Raw genomic sequence first — 21,724 nt, 5'->3', positions numbered from 1 at the left:
TACAAAATTACATTATATATACCTTTGTCATATAACATTAAAAGTAGCTTTTATTTATTGATATACTTAAATCTCCATTTTGACATGGCAGACTTGTGTTAAATGTGCCTTTGTTTAGCAAAGCAAGGGTTATTTTGTATATAGCCTAATTTGGTTGCTGTTATCAACAACTAGGTTATTACTATGCTGATAACTGGTTCTCAGCATTATACACATTTTTTTTTTTGTCTATATAACATGTGGGTGATCGAATGCAAACCCAGACAGCCTGTGTTTGAATCCCAGTTTTGTCACTACTGGCTGAATGATCCTCAATACAATAGATTTCGTAACTCCTCTAAGGCATAATTTCCTTATCTGTAAAGTGGGCTTAATAAATAGCACCCATCTTATAGAGTTAATTTGAACTTTGAAGTGAGATAATACGTGTAAAGTACTTAATTTAGTGTCTGGCACAAAGTTAGTTGGCTCATTTTATGATGATTACCTCGGCGTGCTCTAAACATTCTTCACTGCTTTTGAGTGTGTGTGCATGTGCCAATAGAACGTTACAGTAAATTTAATGATAAGTGTTTTAATTTCAGAAACATGATAAATACATTTATACTGTTTTAGTTTTCTCCGTCATTATCCTAGGTAAGAAAGTCCTAATGTATTACAAGGCCATTTCTAATTTTTTTTGAGGGGGTGGATATTCATTTATCAAATCATTATTGTTCCATTGTTCTAGAAAGGAAAGAATTTATGTAAAATGTTTGGGGAATTCATTTGGTTAATAGATAAGTTCTTAGTACTGTTTTATAATAAAGCCATGTTTTGTTTTTCAGCAAAATTCCTGCCTTTCTAAATGTAGTGGATATTGCTGGCCTTGTGAAAGGAGCTCACAATGGGCAGGGCCTGGGGAATGCTTTTTTATCTCATATTAGTGCCTGTGATGGCATCTTTCATCTAACACGTAAGTACAGTTGTTTATTTAATCATTGATTTCATTCAGATCAGTGTTTTCTTTCCATTAGTGCTCAAATAAAATTAGAAAAGGAAAGATGGAAGATTGCTTTGCTTTACCAGATGAATCTTGGGTTCGTCTGTAAATCTGTGACTTTAATGTTACTTAGTATCATCTCTGTATCTGAGGGCTTATTCCATAGCAAGTATATGCTGCATTGAGATTATATTCGAATTGAACTTTATTCCCTGTTCTGAATTAGAGCAATCAAGAAGTGTTTCTATATGGAACTTTGTTCATTGTAAAGGCATTTTGAAATTGTCTTAAATTGTGGAACTTTTATTGCTTTTCTGTGTGTTAAGAAGGCAGAATTGTTAGAGAAGGGGATTCTGATTATTTAACAAGAGAGAAAGGCTTCTGGGTTATCTATTAGAGATGAAAAGATTAAAGAGAAACTATAGATCAGCTAGTCCTTATGGAGACAGGAATATAAAGCAAAGAGAAAAAACAGAACTGTGGCTTAGTTTGGGCTCTGTTGACCGACTATAAAAGTGAGCCAATCACATAGTAGTTTTCTGACAAAATAGAGTTTAGGTTAAGCTTAGGTCAAGGCTGCACTTTGTGTTAATAGTATTATAATGAGCAAATTAATAGAAACAGAAAATACAAGCTAGAGGTGAGAGGGCCAGCTGTGGTCTGGTTAAGTGCCTTTGTTACTGGTTGTCAACTAGATAACTAGAGTAATTGAGAGTGAGCTTTTAGAAAATATAGCAATTTGACTAATTTTTTGGTTGTTTGAATAAAGTAATAATAAAATTGTGCTGGTACTTTTTGTGTGCCTTTTATAAAACACCATTTACCTCTGTGGTTTGCATAAGCTGTCTAGAAAAAAGATTTGTTTGCCTAGTATTAGGTTGGTGCAAAAGTAATTGCAGTTTTGCCAACGTAATGCCCCAAACTGCAGTTACTTTTGTACCAACTTGATAATTCATTTGTATTGTATTTTACAAAACCCCATGACAGACAATTTGAGAAGCATTGATCTAGGTAGTTTAAATTTGTGTAAAGGTATGGTGAGACCTCTGGGAAGTCTAGACAAAGAATGAGGCTGTGATGGGGAAGTGATCCAGTCTTGTAGAAAAGTTTTAACTAAAGCCTGTATATTGGCAGAACCTCTGTTTTCCTGACTGGTTTTCTTCTGGTTTTGGTGACTGATGTGAGGATTTCAAAGAGAAGCTGGAGTGAACTGTGACTCCTGGATTTCTGGAGTAGGTCAGTTGAATGAATTGTGATACTGTTCATTGAGACATTAAACACAGAAAAAGCAGCAAGTATTGAGAGAGATGATGATGAGTTCAGTTTGGGGCAATTTAAAAATTTTTGTAGTTGAGACATCCTGATAGGTATCTGTCAGAAACTAGAATTGATAGAACACACGTGACAGAAGGATCAGGGCAAGAGAACTGAAGATTTGGGTATGAGAGAGTGAGTTGATGGGTGGAAAAGAACTTAAAATACAGAGTGGAAGTGAAAATAGGAGAGGACTGAAAAATGGAAGGCTTATGGATCTGATTCCCTGATAAGGGTTTATAACAGGTAGGTTGAGTGTAAGGGTGTCATGTGGTTAGGGAGGGATATTTGACTTAAAATTATCCAAGCCGGAGCAATTTAGGATGATGGTAAGGTCCTGATGTTGTTGGTAGTAAAAATGTCTCTGGTTTTGTTGTTTCTTACATAATATTCATTTGATATGTTTTTCTAACCCTTGGGGGGAAAATGAATTTGGTGAGGAGCATACATACTATACTGTATTTAAGTCAGGCCAAATATACTATCATTCAGGAAGGAAAGAAAATCCAATTAAACTAGATACTATGCTCTTTTAGAGTGATTGATCTCAGAATGTGAAAGTGTCAAAATATGCATCTTAGAATTGATGAAATACAGTGTATGTATTATTGTATAGTACATAGAACACTGAATGATACATTGATAATCAGAACAAAAAAAATCCTTAGATTTATAGTCAGAAAAAAAGACTTGTAGAGATTAGAAAGATTAGGGATTACTTTGAGGCTATGAAAATTAATAATTCTTTAATTTCAACTGTCAGATATATGTTAGTGTTTAGAGTACTTTTCAGCTTTTTTCTATTAGAACATCCGAAAGTTTGGGAACAGAAAAAATTGTTAATGAGAAGTTTTAGTTTATCACTGAATTTTAATTTATTAATGTCATGTTTATCTCCATTAATTTGATTAATTTTTAAAAATTAACTTTTTCCTCACCTTGTTAACTTCCCTGGGTTATTAGAAATATGTAAAATATATACATTGTTTCAAACACATATACTTGTTTAAAATGCAGATACTCATCTTGATGGATTTGCTTTGGCTTTAAATCTTTAGATCACTCTATCTTATTCATTTGACCCATTTGACTCTTATAAGTGTGGTAGGTGCTGAGGGATGTATTGGTGAGTAAAAACAGACATGACCGTTTTTCTCGTGAGCTTATCCAGTGGAGGATATAGACATTGAATAAAATGGTCACATAAATATTAGATGTCTTTCCAGTTGTGTACAAGGAGAAAGGAATATGTGTGTGAGTATGCAGTGTTACCTTGAGGAGGTGACAGTTACGCTGAGAGATAAAAGCTGAATGGGAGCTAAGCTGGCAAAAGGAGGAAAGGAAAGATTAATTATTCAGAGTAAATGGTTTGTTTCAAGGCCCTATGGTGGAAAGGAGCCTGCTGCTTTAAGAACTGCCATGGTGGATAGAATGAATGATGAGGAGTAGGAGCGATGGAAAAGAGCCCAGGGATATAGTTAGGGATGTCATCAAGTTCACCATATTAAAGATATCCATCTGAAATGGCTTAAATATAAAGAATTTTATTTATTTATTTATTTGAGACAGAGTCTTGCTCTGTCCTCCAGGCTGGAGTGCAGTGGCATCATCTCAGCTCACTGAAACCTCCACCTCCAAAGTTCAAGCAATTCTCCTGCCTCAGCCCATCCGATAGCTGGGATTACAGGGGCACACCACCATGCCAGGCTACTTTTTGTATTTTTAGTAGAGACGGGATTTCACCATGTTGGCCAGTCTGGTCCTGAACTCCTCACCTCAAGTGATATGTCCACCTTGGCCTCCCAAAGTGCTGAGATTACAGGTGTGAGCTGCTGTGCCCCGCCTAAATATAAAGGATTTTAAATGGACAATTGAGGTGGGGATGGAGGCAGATGAAATTGTTCCAGCAGCTTATTATTTTGCAATCACAGTATTCAGTTGAGTTGCACTTTTTTTTTCCATGAGGCATTTTATTTGTAAATATATGTATTACATCCCTAGAAAAAGAATCCCAGGATTTTCGCTCCTATGTGTTTTCGTCTTGCTTCTTCATGGTGCATGATGCCAGCTGAGGTTGTCAGTACAATGAAACCAAACTGGCGGGATGGGCCGGGCGCGGTGGCTCAAGCCTGTAATCCCAGCACTTTGGGAGGCCGAGACGGGCGGATCACGAGGTCAGGAGATCGAGACCATCCTGGCTAACACGGTGAAACCCCGTCTCTACGAAAAATACAAAAAACTAGCCGGGCGAGGTGGCGGGCGCCTGTAGTCCCAGCTACTCCGGAGGCTGAGGCAGGAGAATGGCGTGAACCCGGGAGGCGGAGCTTGCAGTGAGCTGAGATCCGGCCACTGCAGTCCAGCCCGGGCTACAGAGCAAGACTCCGTCTCAAAAAAAAAAAAAAAAAAAACTGGCGGGATGGAAGCAGATTATTCTGCCAATTTTATAGATCTTTGAGTTGCACTCAAATCTGGGGCTGATCACTCCACACTTGTTTAGCCTGCCTGTGAGGTTCACAACAATTTTCCCAGCTCTGTGATCATCAATGATTTCAAATTCGCCAATGTAACCATACTTCATCATCACACTGAGAAACCGGACGATGACTTTGGAGCACTGCCTAATAAGCACCTGGCGTTTGTCTCTCCTTTCTGCATTGTTGATGCTCTTGAGAGCATCAGCCAGGACGTTCTTGCGCACCATTGTGGCGGCGCGGAAAGATGGCAGAAAGGGAACGGGAGGGGAGAGCGCAGGGAGTTCGAGTTGCACTTTTAATGTTTTAACCAATCAAAATGGGCTGAGCACGGTGGCTCATGCCTGTAACACCAGCATTTTGGGAGACTGGGGTGGGCAGATTGCTTGAGTTCGAGACCAGTCTGGACAACATGGTGAGACTCCTGTCTACCAAAAATAGAAAAAATTAGCTGGGTATGGTGGCGCGTGCCTGTGGTCTCAGCTACCCGAGGCTGGATTGGGAGGTCTGCTTGAGCTTGTGAGGCGGAAGTTGCAGTGAGCCAGCGTCGTGCCGCTGCACTCTAACCTGGGTGGCAGAGTGAGACCCATCTCAAAAAAAAAAAAAAAAAAAAAAAAGGAAAAGAAGGGAAGTAAAAATGGAGTAAGTTGCCAATAGTTTGAATTTTCATTTTGTATAAAACTATATTTCCAAGATACTGATAATGATTTCCCTAGATAATGTTTGAGCATAAACAATGTAGAATACTTTTTTTTTTTTTTTTTTTTTTTTTTTTTTTAGGAGTCAGGGTTTTGCTCTGTTATCCGGGCTGGTCTTGAACTCCTGGACTCAAGCAGTCCTCCACCTTGGCCTGCCAAAGTGCTGGGATTACAGTCATGAGCCACCGTGCCCGGCCAGTAATGTATAAAGCTTCTTTCACACATAAAATGTATTTGCTCAGGTGTGGTGGCTCACGCCTGTAATCCTAGCACTTTGGGAGATCTACGCAGATCACTTGAGCTTAGGAGTTCAAGACTGGCCTGGGAAGCATAGGGAGACCACATCGCTGCAAAAAAAAAAAAAAAAAAAATTAGCTGGTCTTGGTGGCCTGTGCCTTGTAGTTCCAGTTACTTGCGAGACTGAGGTGGGAGGATCACTTGAGCTCAAGAGTTGGAGGCTGCAATGACTTGTGATTGCACCACTGCACTCCAGCCTGGATGACAGAGCAAGATCCCCTGTCTATAAAAATAAAAAAGATTAAAAGAATCTATACACATTACTTAGTTTGTTTACCCCCAAATAACATACGCTCCCACCCACTGGGGTTTGCTGCCTAATGTAAAGGTATTTCAGATCGCTACCCCCATTAGTCATTTAGAGTTCTCGCTAAAGTTTTATTTTCAGTACTTTTCTTGTTTGCAAAGTGTACTAATGAGGACATGCCAGATAGTAGAAATAATGAAAGATTATTTTCTTGTTTGAATATGTGCAGATCTGGAGCTACTGTAGTTTTTTAAAGTATATTTTTGAAGTTACTGTATGCTAACTCGTAACTATGGATTCAGCTATATAAACAGGAGTTTATCTTTCACTAAACAAGTGCTGCTGAGGTGAAAGTTAGGTCTTATTTTGACACTTAAAAATATAACAACTGTCAGGATTTGCATGAGGAATTACAAGAGCTCATCTTTTTAATTCTGGTGGGTTTTTTTTTTTTTTTATCAGAAAAGCTTTGTGAGAAATATTTTTTAGTACAAATGAATGTCTGCTTATTAAATTTAATTTGAAAACAGAATCAGAGTCTTCGCTTATTGGAGGGTCACTTATTTTTCTTGCCCTAATTTAAATCCTTGGAATACTTTTCCAAAAGAATATCGGTTCTTCAGTGATAGTAAGGAGCTGAAAAAAAAGATTCAAAGCCAGGTGCAGTGGCACATGCTGGTAATCCTAGCTACTCAGGAGGCTGAGGCCCGAGGATTGTTTGAGCCCAGTAGTTTGAGGCTGTAATATGTTATGATTGTGCCTGTGACTAACCACTTCACTGTAGCCTGGGCAACAGAGCGAGACTTTGTTTCTTTAAAAAAAAAGAGACAATACTGATTCAAGAATGATCTAATAATCTGCTGTCTAGGTGAAACTTTACGTGTAGCTAACTGAAGATTCCCATCTTGTGTGTAAGCCCAGTTTGCCCCAAATGTGGACTAATTTTATATAGCAGGTAGATGCAGCATTAAAAAATTTTCTATACACAATAATATGGATGAATCTCAAAATAATTATGCTGAGTGGAAGAAGGCAGTCCAAAAAAAGAGCGTATACTATGATTCCATTTATATAAGATTCTAGAAAATGCATACTAATTAGAAAGCAGATCATGGTAGCCTGGGGGAGGAGCAGAGAGAGGGATTATAAAGGGCTGTGAGGAAACTCTTGGAGTGGTGGATATGCTCATAAATCTTGGTTGTAGTGATAGTTTCACAGGTGTATGCATATGTCAAGACATGTATACATCTGACTACACTTTTTGTACATTTTATTTTATGTCAGTTTCACCTCATTAAAGCAAAAAAAGTGGGAAAGAAAACTTTTCTTATACTTTTCCTTTTAGGGGAGCTTTGTTTGTACTCTGTTTACTTTGTTTCAGCAGTGTAAGCGTTGGAAATAATGTCATATTTTTAGATAATAATTAGCAGGTTGGTGCAGCTATTTGTATTGATTTAAAAATGAAAATACAGCCGGGTATGGTGGCTCATACTGGTAATCCTAGCACTTTAGGAGGCTGAGGCGAGTGGATTACTTCAGCCCAGTAGTGCGAGAGCAGCCTGGGCAACATAGTAAGATCTCATCTCTAGAAAAAAAAATTAAAAGGAAAAATAAAACCTGATTATTAATGAGCCTTAAAATTTTGTGAAGAACTTTGGGTTTTGGTGCAATTATAGTGAAATTATTTCTCTCTCATACATCAGTCTTGGAAGTACAAAATCTTTTCAGTTACAGAATTTGTTAAACTTGTTTCCAAAATACAGTTGACCCTTGAACATACTGCGGTTAGGGGAGCTGAGCCCCACACAGTTGAAATTTGGATATAACTTTTGTCTCCTCAAAAACGGAACTACAAATAGCCTACTGCTGACTGGAAGCCTCACCAATAATAGAAACAGTCAATTAGCACATATCTTGTATGTTATATATATTATATTCTATATTCTTAAAATAAAGTAAGTTAGAGAAAAGAAAATGTTTTCAAGAAAATCGTGGCCGGGCACGATGGTTCAGGCCTATAATGCCAGCACTTTGGGAGGCTGAGGGAGGAGAATTGCTTGAGTCTAGGAGTTTGAGACCAGCCTGGTCAACATAGGGAGATTCACATCTACAAAAGATAACATTAGCCAGCATTGTGGCATGCACCTGTAGTCTAGCTACTCGAGAGGCTGAGGCAGGAGGATTGCTTGAACCCAAGAGTTTGAGCTATGATTGTGCCACTGCACTCCAGCCTGGGTGACAGAGTGAGACCCTGTCTTTAAAAAAAAAAAAAAAAAAAAAGAGAATATACATTTACAGTACTATACTGTATTTTATTGATACTGTCATCTGTTTACAAGATGAATTGTTTATCTGAAATGGCAGTAACCCCAGGTGCAAACCTCAGTCTATGGTCCATATCAAGCAATTCAACTTTTTCTTGTCTTGTCAGTGACTTTTCTCTTCTCTGCTTCTTGGAAGCATTTCCAGCATCACTAGTAGCACTGGGTATAGGTACCATAATGTTATTTTTTATTTTATTATTATTGTTTTAGAGATAGGGTTTAGCTCAGTTGCTCAGGCTAGAGTGCAGTGGTATAATCATAGCTCATTGAAGCCTGGAACTCCGGGGCTCAAGTTATCCTCCTGCCTCAGCCCCTGTAAGTAGCTAGGACTACAGGTGTGCACCACCATACCCAGCTCATTTATATATATATATATACACGTGTGTGTATATATATATACACGTATATATATATATGTATTTTGTATTTTGTAGCGATATATATATATATATATATATTGTATTTTGTAGCAACAGAGTCTTGCTGTGTTGCCCAGCCTGGTCTCAAACTCCTGGGCTCAGGCAGTCCTCCCGCCTTTGCCTCCCAAAGTGCTGGGATTGCAGGTGTGAGCCACTTGCCCGGCTTATGTTCTTCAACATTTATAGTATTGCGACCATGATGAAAAATATTAATATGCAGGAACCTTGAGGGATCACTTTTTACAGCAATACACAATTTACTGGAGAAATGAACTGCTCACGTGGTGATTAATGTCTCACAGTGTTTTAAGATGAGGATACTCACAACACTCAAGCGTATCCCAATAGCAACTGGAGGTGGCTGTGAAATAATTATGGTAGTACAATATGGAGTACAGTTAATTTTATGCAGTTACGGTTTTATACTGCATTTTTAGTTTATTTACATTTCCCTTAAATGTGAATGGTTCCATGTATGGTCTATAAGTGTATCTAAGTTTTGATAAATTTTAACTTTTTATAATAGATTTGTGTATATCTTACAGTAGTAAGTGATAAAATAGACAAGTATCTGTGTATATTTTATGCATGCATGGCATACATAGTTTTTTCTTTTTTTCCCCATATTTCTAGGCTACATGTTTCATCTACATGTTTTTTCAAATTGTTGCAAATCTTCAAAAAATTTTCCATTATATTTATTGAAAAAAGTCTGTGTGTAAGTGAATCCTCGACATTCAAACCTAAGTTCAAGGATCAACTGAAGTATTTATTGACAAGTTTATTAGTAAATTTGTTATGTAAAGCATTTAAAAATATTTGTAAAGTTCAGGAGTGTACATATTTTATTTTACAAATTGTCGTACAGTAAAGTAGACATTTTGGGTTTACAGTTCTATGAATTTAACCTGCTTATAGATTCATAAAACCACCACAACAGTATGGCTACAGAACACTTTCATCATCCCAAAAACTCCCTTCTACTCACATTCTTTTATGGATCTTTTAGGTGTGTTTAAATTCCAGAATATTCTTTTCATTCTTGGTGTTTTGGAAATATTGCTCTTATTTTCTTCCAAAGTTTACTTTTTAAAAATTCTTTTTATTTATTTATTTTTTTGAGACAGTCTTACTCTGTTTCCCAGGCTGGAGTGCAATGGCGTGATCCTGACTTACTGCAACCTCCACCTCCAGGGTTCAAGCAATTCTCCTGCCTCAACCTCCCGAGCAGCTGGAATTACAGGCACCTGCTGCCATGCCTGGCTAATTTTTGTATTTTTGGTAGAGACAGGGTTTCACCATGTTGGCCAGGCTGGTCTCGAACACCTGACCTTAGGTGATCTACCCGCCTCGGCCTCCCAAAGTGCTGGGATTACAGGCATGAGCCACCGCACCCAGCCCCTTTCTAAAATGCTTAACAAAATTTTGTGTTAAACCAAACTAAATTTTGAACTAATGGGCAGAGCTGCCTATTTCTGAAATGTATAAAGAATTTGATACATTCCAGACATTTTACTGTCTGGAAAATACAGGATAATATGAAAATGGCAAGACTCCTGTGTTTGTTAAACTTTTCCACCCAAGAGCCCTAACCACAAAGGATAAGGAACATGATGACTTTTGGTATGTGGTGTAGTGCCACACACTTTACTTCAAGGAAAAGTTTTTAGAGTCTCATGGTTTTTTTTCTTCTGTATTTCCAGCAGTCTCCAGTTTGAGAGGTAGGATCTTAGGTTAAGATATAACCCTAGGGCAACCAAGAGGCATATCTGACCAAACTACTAAGTGCAACTTACAATAATAATAATGAATATTTTTATAGCACTTTGCTTAGTTAGTACTGTTTATTTATTTATTTTTTTGAGGCAGAGTCTCTCTCTGTTGCCCAGGCTGGAGTGCAGTGGTGCAGTCTCGACTCACTGCAACCTCTGCATCCTGGGTTCAAGCTATTCTCATGCCTTAGCCCTCTGAGTAGCTGGGACTGCAGGCGTGCGCCACCATGCCTGGCTAATTTTTGAATTTTTAGTAGAGACGGGGTTTTACCATGTTGGCCAGGCTGCTCTCCAACTCCTGACCTCAAATGATCCGCCTGCCTCAGCCTCCCAAAGTGCTGGGATTACAGGGGTGAGGCACCGCGCCTGGCCTTGCTTTATTTTTAATGATACATTATTGGTTTTTTTTTTTTGGTGAATATAGGTTTTAAATTTCAATACTTCTTTTCATTTTTTATATTTAAAAAATTGTGGTAATATATACATAACATAAAATTTGCCACTTTAATTTTAGGTATAGAGTTCAGTGGCATTAAGTACATTCACATGTACTTTTAAAAAATTACAAATGACATTGCTAGTGAATACCCTTTTTAAAAAAACTTTTATGATAGATTTTTCTCTTTCATCTTCAATAAACAGAATCATGCTCAGATAAAATGGCCTTCCAAAGATTAAATACAGGAGAAGGAAATAGCAATCATATTATAGGAAGCAAATTCTTTTTAAATTCATACATACAGTAACCTATCTGAAAGCAGCATGTGTTATTTGAAAAAACCACTAACTTTTTCTCTAGGGCTCTTTGAGCCAATATGACTTCACCAGTTTTTGGAATCAATATAACTTACTATTGCTGGATTTTTAAATATTTGAATATGATGAAGCTATTGATTTCACCAAATCCTTAGCCTTTTTTTTTTTTTCTTTTGACACCTAAAGATCACTAAGTAAAGATTCTTAACTTTTTAAAGCTGTCATTAGAAGTTTTGAAGTTACATTTCAACAGGAAGCTAAGACATTTGTGTGTTACTTGAAGGATATCACCTTTGGTGGTATCACTGTACCTACTGTCAGGCTATTCATGGATCAAACTTGTTAAGGTTTCTCAGTAAGTACTTAGAGATATGACTTTGGAGACTAGAAGCAAGAGTGCTGCTTTCTGAGCTATGGAACAGTTTTCTTCCCAGTTTAGAAACGTATAGTAGGAGGGTCTGATATATGGGACTGGTATATAATTAGTTATAGTTGTGGAAAACAAAATTTCAAGTATGATTTATTTTCAGCTAAGTTTGCGTGTGCATGTATGTGTGTATGTGTGTTTGACGGTGATGGTGGGAGTAGGGGATATATTGCCTTATTCTTTCCTGAGTTCTGGTCACCCATTGTTATAGTTAAATTTTCTGCCTGTGGATTTATTTTGAACTTTTTGTGTGAATTTCAGTCACTATACTTTTTCTCGTTAGAGTGTACTCTTTCTAGTTATTAAAAAGAAAAGTGAACTGTAAAACAGCCTCAGGTAGATCCTTCAGGAGCTATCCAGAAGAAGCCATTGTTATCATAGGAGATACAGCTCCATGGGTGTTATTGCCCCTGAAGACCTTCTAGTGGGACAGATGTGGAGGTGGAAGACAGTGACACTGATGATCCTCACCCTGTGTAGGCCTAGGCTACTGTGTGTATTTGTGTCTTAGTTTTTAACAAAAAGATTTAAAGATAAAAATAAAATTTAAAAAATGAAAAAAGCCTATAGATAATATAAAGAAAATATTTTTATACAGCTGTGCAATGTGTTTGTGATTTAAGCTAATTGTTATTACAAGAGTCCAAATGTTAAAAAAATCAAAAAGTTTATAAAGCAATAAGTTATGGTAAGCTAAGGTTAATTGATTATTGAAGAAAAAATATTAACATAAATTTAGTATAACCTAAATGTACATGGTTGATAAAGTCTACACTTGTCTATGGCAATATTCCAGTCATTCACATTCACTCACCACTCAATCACTGACTTAGCCAGAGCAACTTCTAGTCTGTAAGTTTCATTCATGGCAAGTGCCCTATACAGATATATGACATTTTTGTCTTTTATACTGCATTTTTACTGTACTTCATATTTAAATATGTTTAGATACACAAATACTTACCATTGTGTTACAAGTGCTTTCAGTATTCAGTACAGTAACATGCTGTACAGGTTTGTAACCTAGGAGCAATAGGCTAGACCATTTAACCTACGTGTGTAGTAGGTTATACCATCTAGGTTTGCATAAGTACCCTCTATGATGTTCACATAATGATGAAATTGCCTGAAGATGCATTTCTCAGGTGTATCCCCGTTATTAAGCAACTCATGGCTGTAGTTAGGAGTAGTACTCAATAAGGCAAGTCTGATTCTAAAAACAGCACTGTTTGCCTTTGTACCAGTGCTGACCAATGGAACTATAATAAAAGCCATAAATGTGAGCTACATATGTAATTTAAAATTTTTCTGATAGCCACATTAAAAAAAGTAAAAAGACACAGGTGAAATCAATTTTAGTAATATTTAATGTAACCAAAAATATTATTTCAGTATGTCAGTATGGACTAGCCATATTTCAAGTACTTAATATCTTAATAACTTAATGGTACTTAATAACTTGTGGCTACTCGCTGCAGTATTGGACAGCCAAATCCTGTACTATAAGCATAGAAAAAAATTTCAAAAAGATACATTACACTATTGATAGATTTCTGAAAAATAGAACTGGGGTAGAGGGAGAAATGGGGGACTTCTATTTTTTATTTTAGACCCTTTGCTTTTAAAAAAGTGAATATGTATTATTCTGATTTTTAAACATGAGGAATTTTTCATTTTAAATACCAGTTTTGGATATGATGTGTACAAATGATTCAAATATAACTCTCAAGAGTTCTGCATTAAAACAATGATAGGATGATTTTGGCTTAGAATGATGTGATGTATGGAGTTATCAATAATGTATTTCTAAAATGTTTGCTTTTTAAGCTGGGATAATCATGGTGGTTCTACCAGGATGGTTTAGGTAAGGGGTTTACTCTCAGATAATGAACTTAGTGGGTTCTGTTGTTAGAGAACTTACTTCCTCGATTGTTCTCATGGTATTATGTTTGTACACTCTGTTCTACCGTAAAGTGATATTCTAAGAAACATTAGTAGAGAGAGAGAGAGATAGGGAGAGAGAAAGAGTGTGTGTGTGTGTGTGTGTGTGTGTGTGTGTGTGTGTGTTCTAGGGAGGAGGAATGGAGGCTGAGGGAAGGGAGGGCTGCCCTTACCTCTTTGTCCTAATAACAAATGAATTTCTTTGCACACAACTGCCTCTTCCCTATTCTGTGTATTCTTGGTGAGGGAATATTATCCAGCTTCCTCCTTCTACCTCAGGAGTATGAGGTGGCCTTATCTATCCTCTGCCAGGTAGAGCCAGGAAGTGGCCACTTAACTTAAGCTGCACTTAGAAGGATGCAAAGCTGGAGGGAACATCATTGAGAATTCAGTATTTCATTTCATATGGCCTCTTCTTTTTCAAAGGTAAGAATGATGACAGAGGAAGAAGCGCAGCCTTTTAAGTAGATTTCAGCAGTCTTACTGTCTTTATACCAGTTGTTTTAATATACACAGTGCAGAATCACCTAAACAAAATTCTTTTCTTGATTTGTCAAAGCAAAGGAAAACCTATGCTAGTTATGCCATCCACTGTTGTTTGATATAATCAGTAGTCATCTACTTGCTAGCAAAAAGCATTCCCTTATAATAGATTTAACTGTATGCAATTTAGGTACAAAAACTTGTGTTTTAGAAAAAATGAGGGTCATTCTATAGTACATATAAAATTATGATTTAATTATGTGTTTGCACCCCTTTCCCTTATACCTTATGAGTAGACAGTTTTGGTTTTATCAGTTTTGCACTCCTTTTGATTATAAATGACCAAACAAATGCTATTACTTAAAAAAATTAATTGTAACTTTGTAATATATATTACAAAATGTATATGTAATATATAAAAATTCTAAATGATATATGCCTATTTTAAAAAAACAGGAAATAATTAAGGTTCAAAATAAAATTTCATGTTTGGCCCTGTTCCCAGTCTCCAGAAGTAACTGCTTTTCCTTGTTTTTCAAATCAGAAAGGATGTATGCTTGTTTTCTTCTCCTGATTTCATGTGTGGCACATGTATGTTGTACAGCATTTGTTTTCAGTAATTAAAATATGATAGATATAATGTAGAAAGTGAAATCCTATGACATCTACTGTCAGTTTTGGAGCATATGCCTTCAAGTTTATTTTTATTCTTGAATATATCTTAATGTAAATTGTTGTTAATTTTTTCCCACAAATAGAATAATTCTGTATATACTTCCTTGATGATTTAATTTTATCTTTGATACAATTTTTTAATCTTTCCTTGTCAGTATTGATACTTCATTTTTTAGCAGCTATGCAGATTTCATTATATGGATATGTCATTGGTTAATAGTTCCTTATAAATGTTTATTTTTATAAACAATTCTGAAGTGAACATTGTTACACAGAACATTCACGTTATACTTTTGCAGACTTATGTGAATAGTTCTGAAGGATAGATCCCAAGTGAAATTACTATTCTAAAAATGTATCAATTTATAATCATATCAATTTATTTCTTCATTTAGAAAAATTCTAAGATCTTCACTTTTACAGTCTTATCAGGCCACCTGGGAGGGGGCAGTGAACCAACATTATTATTATTTTTTCTTTAGAGCCCAAGATTCTATTTGTATGCAGCTACCAATAGAGTCTCTTTTGCCCCCAATTTCTTGGATCTCCTTATCTTAAACTGTTCACCTCTGCTTCAGCCCGAGTTTTTAATCTCTCCCTGCTCCTTTGGAGTTGATGTTGCTTGCTGACCCTTGATTTGGGTCGTTGGTCACCTAGCCCAATGTGCCCACTCTGTGTGCCCAGGAAACCTAGCCCACCCCAGGATTCTTGGATCCTTTCATTTGCTTAGAAAAAAAATTGGAAATTATGTATACTTGGGATATGAAAAACAGCATGTGATAGGTGCCAGATGAATGGTACATAAAATTAGTCGTGTATCAGAGAAGGATAGAAGTTCTAGAAATAGTTTGGGTCAGGTTATGTAGATACCAGGATGAAAATACAGAATTATTTTTATGAGTAGTAGAATGTATTGATTTTTGTGCTGGCAAGTGTATAGCTTCATAAACGTTTCAGGAAATGTATTAGATTTAAAGAAGACTAAGATGGGTGATTAGTGAAAACATTGTTTTATTTGTTTATTTATTTATTTAGAAGCTGGGTTTCATGATGTTTGTTGCCCAGGCTGGTCTCGAATTTCTAAGCTCAAGCAGTCCTACTGTCTCAGCAGTAGCGGAAACAACAGTCATGCACCACCATGCCCAGAGAATGCATTGTTTTAACAGTCCAAGTTAGAGGCCTCAAAATAGAAAGGAAGGGACAGACTTGAAAGACATAGACATGAGTATAGAGTTGATGGTAGTGTTTTTACTAACTTTATGCAGTTTTTGTGTATTGTCCATTTATTTGATGCTCTGAGACATTAAAGCTATTGTCCTTTCTGCCAAAGTTCTGAGAAAAGAACCTGACTAAGGGAATAGATAAGAATTTGTGTGTGTGGAAGTTGGTGATGGATATGCATGGAGGAGGGAGTACAGATACATAGAGTGAACAGAGCACAACTTATGCTGATAGTAACATTTGTGAACATCAGGTTTGGTGGGAGAGCTTTGATTAAGAGGGAAATGTATAATCTACTCTCAGCTGTTAAAATTTTCAGTTTGACTCCTGTGTACTGCTTTGCTCCCATCACATGGTAAATTGATATGGGTGACCATAAAAAAGCTTTAACACTGAATTTGGTTTTGGACAGACCAAGCCCTATATTCTTCTGAGGTGAGAGAAAGAGTCATGAATAGCAAAGAGGTTGCTACATGGTATGTTGTATAGCTGATTAGAGAGGCTCATTTTCAGAGGCGCATTTTTCAGAGGGAGGAAAATTCATACTTTCCCTTTTTGGGGCAAAGAAGTTGAGGGAAAGTAGGAATATAGGCCTTATAGTAGACCCTTGACCTTTTCTAATTTAATAATAATGGTTTGGACTATTTTTAAGTGATACAGGACATGAGATTTACTTGTAATTTTGCTGACCCATGAATTTGAATGGCTAGAGCTCAGAGGCTAATTAGCCAAGTGATCATAGCTGATGATTTTATTGTTTTCTGCGCATCCTTCTCCCAGCAGTAACATCAACTTTTTGCTGTATTTATAAAGTCATGGACGATAAAGGTTATAGGTGAACTGTATTTATGAGCCTTAACGTCCTTTGCAAATCTAAATAAAGTATGCAGATTTTGGAACATAGAAATGTATTACAGTCGTCCCTCGCTGTATGTAGGGAGATCAGTTCCGCAACTGCCTATATTTTGCATCGGGCCAATCCTGTATTTTCTGTCCATGTTTGGTTGAAAAAAGTCTGTGTTAAAGTGAACCTGTGCAGTTCAAACCTGTGTTGTTCAAGAGTCAACTTTACTTATTTTCTCTCACAATGATATTTGCAATGTTAGACTTAAGTTTTTTTAGCCAATAATTTAATTTCTGTTTGATTTTACTTTTCAATCTTTATTTTCCTTAAAAGAGTCTATTTTAGTAAGTACAGCATATCAGTTTTTTGAATAACTGTACTGTACTGGTTTTGATGTCACTCTTTATTTTGAAAAATCTATACAGTTTTATAGTTATTAGAAAAATAATTCCGTCTCTTGTCCCCGTCTCCCCAAATGTGATACTCACCATTGACTAATTTCACTTCTCCCTTGGCCTTCACCACTCATAGGCTGGTCCGACAAGTTCTTAAGGAAATAGAGCTAACATCAATCGATGTAGGTGATTTTTGTGCAAATGGTTAGAAGTTTTGGCTAGGAAAAATAAAAGCCCTTATCCTTTCTCCTTATTTATTAATGGCAGATGTGACTTCATTCTGTTTTATATTACTGTCCCTCTGTATCTGTTTGAATTTCATATGTTTAAATTGCTCAGGGCTTTAAAAATAAGATTCCAGAGAGTTACTTTAGTTTTGTTATGGGTGTTTGGTTAAAAAGAGATGAAGGTGGCACTGATGAAAAAATAGTTTCTAAGTTGCCTTTTTAGTTTATATGGAATTGTAGCCCTTAAGGCATTACAACTTTATTGAACTGCTAAATGAGAAGGTAAGAATGCCTTCATTTAATTGCTGCCCCCCCCCAACTTAGGTTAAGTTAGGTGTTGTTTATATGTCTTGTAAATCACCTTTAGTAACCATGAACATAAATTACTGTTTTCAAGAGCCCACCTTCCTCCCCAGTAAGCACATCATTTAAAAGTTTTAAATGAGTCACACATTTTTGCCTAGACACAAATTGCCAATATAAAGCTGTCTTTGATTGTATCCTAAAATAATGGAGTTTTTTCCTTGGGTCCTGTAATTTTCTTTTTCAGCAGTATTTATTAAATTACTCTAGTATTGGATTGCAGTAAACAATCTGACCAAAAACCATATGTTTTCTTTGTTTCTTCAGTACAAATTCAATGGGTTAAGTAATTATGCAGTGGTTCTCATCTACATATACAATGCATTCTAATAACCAACTTCTGTTTACTGTGGAAAATATTACAGCAGTAGGAAGCAGTTCCTTCTACTTTGCATTGTAATACTGTATGAAGCTGTGCAATCTACTGGCTATTTACAATTTAATTGCATGAATATATCCTTATATTCATTCATGGTGGTCTTATATCTAAGTGATTGGTGATTGAGGCATTTGTATTTTTTTCTGGAATATCTTTTCTGACATGTTTTTGAAGGTCTTGTTTCCTGTCCTCTCTGCTCAAAATAGCTGACTGGGTTCTTTTAGAAACTCTCATATCTTGAAATTCCTTAGGGATGTGAGGGCAACGGTTAAGGTACTGGAGAATCTCTTGATCTTTAATGATCAGTTTTTGTTTTGTTTTGTTTTGTTTTTTAAAAGATGAGGTCTCGCCATGTTGCCTAGACTGTCCTCAAGTTTCGGGGCACTAACAATCCTCCTGCCTCAGGCTCCCGAGTAGCTGGGACTACAGGCTTGTACCACTGTGCCCAAGTTAGCGCGTCAAGTTTGAACCTCATTTTTCTTGTCAGAATGCTGTCATTATAAGTTAAAAATGTTAAGTATTGAGACTGACTTGGTTTTGAAAACAAAGGCATTCATTATTATATGTAACTTGAATGAATGAAATCAGTTGAGCATTTGTGTTTTATTACAGTGAATCTTCATTTCCGTATAACCTGTCCTTTTGCAGATTTTACGTTGATGCCTTTACTGCCTTTACACCACTCATTGCATGCCAGATAGTTTTTCTATGTCAGTGACTTGTAATTTTGAGCTTATGGCTTGGTAGTACCACTTGCTAGCCCTGACAGTTGAATGAAAGGCAGGGCTATAGGGCTCTAAGGCTCTACAGGCTGTAGGCTGTGTTGCAGCACTGGTCAAAATAAAAGTTTTCTTTCTCTGCATTGGTGATGTCAGGGCTTCCCCTCAGAATCCCCAGACTGTCCATGTGCCTGGAATTTGTTTGTTCAGGGCCATGGTGTCCCCCTTGACTGGTCCATCTTCTCCCACTCCAACTCTGTCTTTGCTGTCCTTGCTAACTCTGTGGCAGGAAGGAACATTACCTGGTTGTCCTGGACTTGACTGATTCAACTCTTGCCATAGTATAGTACCTAAGGAAGACCCCATTGAACCAGCAGAGATTTAGATATTTTGTACTTCTCACAGGTAAGAGATTGGGTCAGGGAAGATGGTCTTGTTCCTCTTCCCTAGTTCCTGAGATGAAAAGGACAACTGTATCCACCTTCTGTTCAGTTCAGTTGTGAAGGTCTTCTCTTTCATTCCAGGTTGCCAGATGAGTAGAATAAAAAACTAGGGATTACTTTATAGATTTCTGGGAATAGTGTTTTTTATCTTCCAATTAACTCAATGTTCAAATATATTTTTTAAAAGTATTAGGTGTGAAGGTACAGGGCAGGTGTCTTGAAATCTTTTCTGCCCATTTTCCTAACTTGTTTTTTTCCCCCATTTTTGTATATATAGGCTGAATTCTGATTTGTGTATTGTAGGTAACAATTTCGTTTGGGAAAGAACTCTAAATTGGAATTATTTTGAATATGATTTTTAAAACAATTGAAGCAGTGTTATATTCAGGATAACAGCTGTACCAGGGGTTGATGACTTTTAAAGAACTGAGGAAGATATACCAATAAGGAAATTTACTATATGTGATAATTTTATTTTTTTATTTTTATTTTTATTTTTGTAACAGAGTCTCGCTCTGTCACCCAGGCTGGAGTGCAGTGGTGTGATCTTGGCTCACTGCAAGCTTCACCTTCCGGGTTCACGCCATTCTCCTGCCTCAACCTCCCAAGTAGCTGGGACTACAGGTGCCTGCCACCACGCCCAGCTAATTTTTTGTATTTTTAGTAGAGACGGGGTTTCACCATGTTAGCCAGGATGGTCTTGATCTCCTGACCTTGTGGTCCGCCCGCCTCGGCCTCCCAAAGTACTGGGATTACAGGTGTGAGCCACTGTGCCCGGCCACCTATGTGGTAATTTTAAATGTAGAACAACAATCTTATGACTTTAACACCATTTTAGATATGACCTGCTGTTTATGTACTTATAGTGCAATAATGGGAAGGGAATCAACTGAGTAATAGGGAAGGGAATTTATTAATGTTAGGGGGCCAGAAACTTTATGGTGATATCATTTGATTCTCCTAGGAACCTATGAATTTCATATTATTACCCCATTTTAGAGATGAGGAAACTGATTCTCAGAGAATTTAAAAATTTGTCAAAAAATCACACAGCTGCTAAGTGGCAGAATTGAGATTTTTAGCAAAACTTCTCTCTTTCCTGCTCCTGTATATCTATTTCTTAAAGGCGTTTTTTTATTAATATTATATCTTAAAATATTTTTCTTGTTTTGGAATAGCTTTAATATTAATAATAGCTTTAGTGAAGGAATAATATTTCATTGTATCAATGGTGTACGATTTATCATTCTCTAATTGTTAAGACAGCTGGATGTTTTCAGTTATTTTGCTATTATAGGTAACTCTTTAGTGAGTGACTATCCATTTATATTTTTACCTTTATTAAATTTTTCCTTATAAAATTTTATTGGAGATAAAATAATGAATCAAAGATTATATTTCTCTTTTAGTGGCTCTTGTTATATAATACCATGTTGATTTCCAAAAGGATTTATTAAATTTGCTTTTAAAAAATAATTACTGGCTAGGCACAGTGGCTCACGCCTGTAATCCCAGCACTTTGGGAGGCTGAGGCGGGTGGATCACGAGGTCAGGAGTTCAAGACCAGCCTGGCCAAGATGGTGAAACCTCGTCTCTACTAAAAATACAAAAATTAGCTGGGCGCGGTGGTGTGCGCCTGCAATCCCAGCTACTCAGGAGACTGAGGCAGGAGAATCGCTTGAACCCAGGCAGCAGAGGTTGCAGTGAGCCGAGATCGTGCCATTGCATTCCAGCCTGGGCGACAGAGTGAGACGCTGTCAAAAAAAACAAAAAATTACCATACTCCATTTAACCAACTGTAAATATAAAATTGTACAGCATACATAGGGAATAACTTAAAGTGTATGTATCTCAGTAAAATAAAATAACAAAGCATCTATTTACCCTATCTAGAGTAAAATGGAGGAGCTGGGGAACCATCATATGGAAACAGCTGGAGAAGGCCCAAGAATAGAACTGTTTCTAAAGCTGATAGAGCCTGGGCACAGTGGCTTCTGCCTGTAATCCCAGCAGAGGCTGGGAGGCTGAGGCGAGAGGATCGCTTGAAGCTGGGAGTTCGAGATTAGCCTGGGTAATAAAGCAAGACCCCGTCTCTTTAAAAAAAAAAAAAAGATGTTAGCTAGACAGTAGTGACAGTAGTTAGGAGTGAATGCACTTGAATTTGTTAGGGTGATGGTTTGTACCTGGTTTGCTGTAATTGGCAGGGTGTTGCAGTTAATCTTTACGAATTGAATTTGATGTAAATTAAGATCAAGCTATAATTTAAATTTGAATTTTAATCCCTCTTTGTTATAATCCCTTTCTGTTCTTCTCATCAGCCTTTCTTT

At 36.8% G+C, this 21,724-nt stretch overlaps 1 protein-coding gene across 2 annotated transcripts in view; it reads left to right on the top strand.

Moving 5' to 3' along the window:
* OLA1 (Obg like ATPase 1) overlaps nucleotides 1–21,724 on the top strand; it is a 175,213-nt gene that overhangs the window by 22,988 nt on the left and 130,501 nt on the right. For both annotated transcript variants that reach the window (XM_007965394.3, XM_007965393.3), the window contains one exon: nucleotides 828–955. In XM_007965394.3, coding sequence (XP_007963585.1) covers nucleotides 828–955 — 128 coding nt within the window. The remainder of the gene's footprint in view (nucleotides 1–827; nucleotides 956–21,724) is intronic.

Source organism: Chlorocebus sabaeus, chromosome 10 (assembly GCF_047675955.1).
Source record: "Chlorocebus sabaeus isolate Y175 chromosome 10, mChlSab1.0.hap1, whole genome shotgun sequence".
Lineage (NCBI taxonomy): Eukaryota > Metazoa > Chordata > Mammalia > Primates > Cercopithecidae > Chlorocebus > Chlorocebus sabaeus.
The sequence above is the reverse complement of the archived record's forward strand: the minus strand, read 5'-3'. Positions and strand labels throughout refer to the sequence as shown.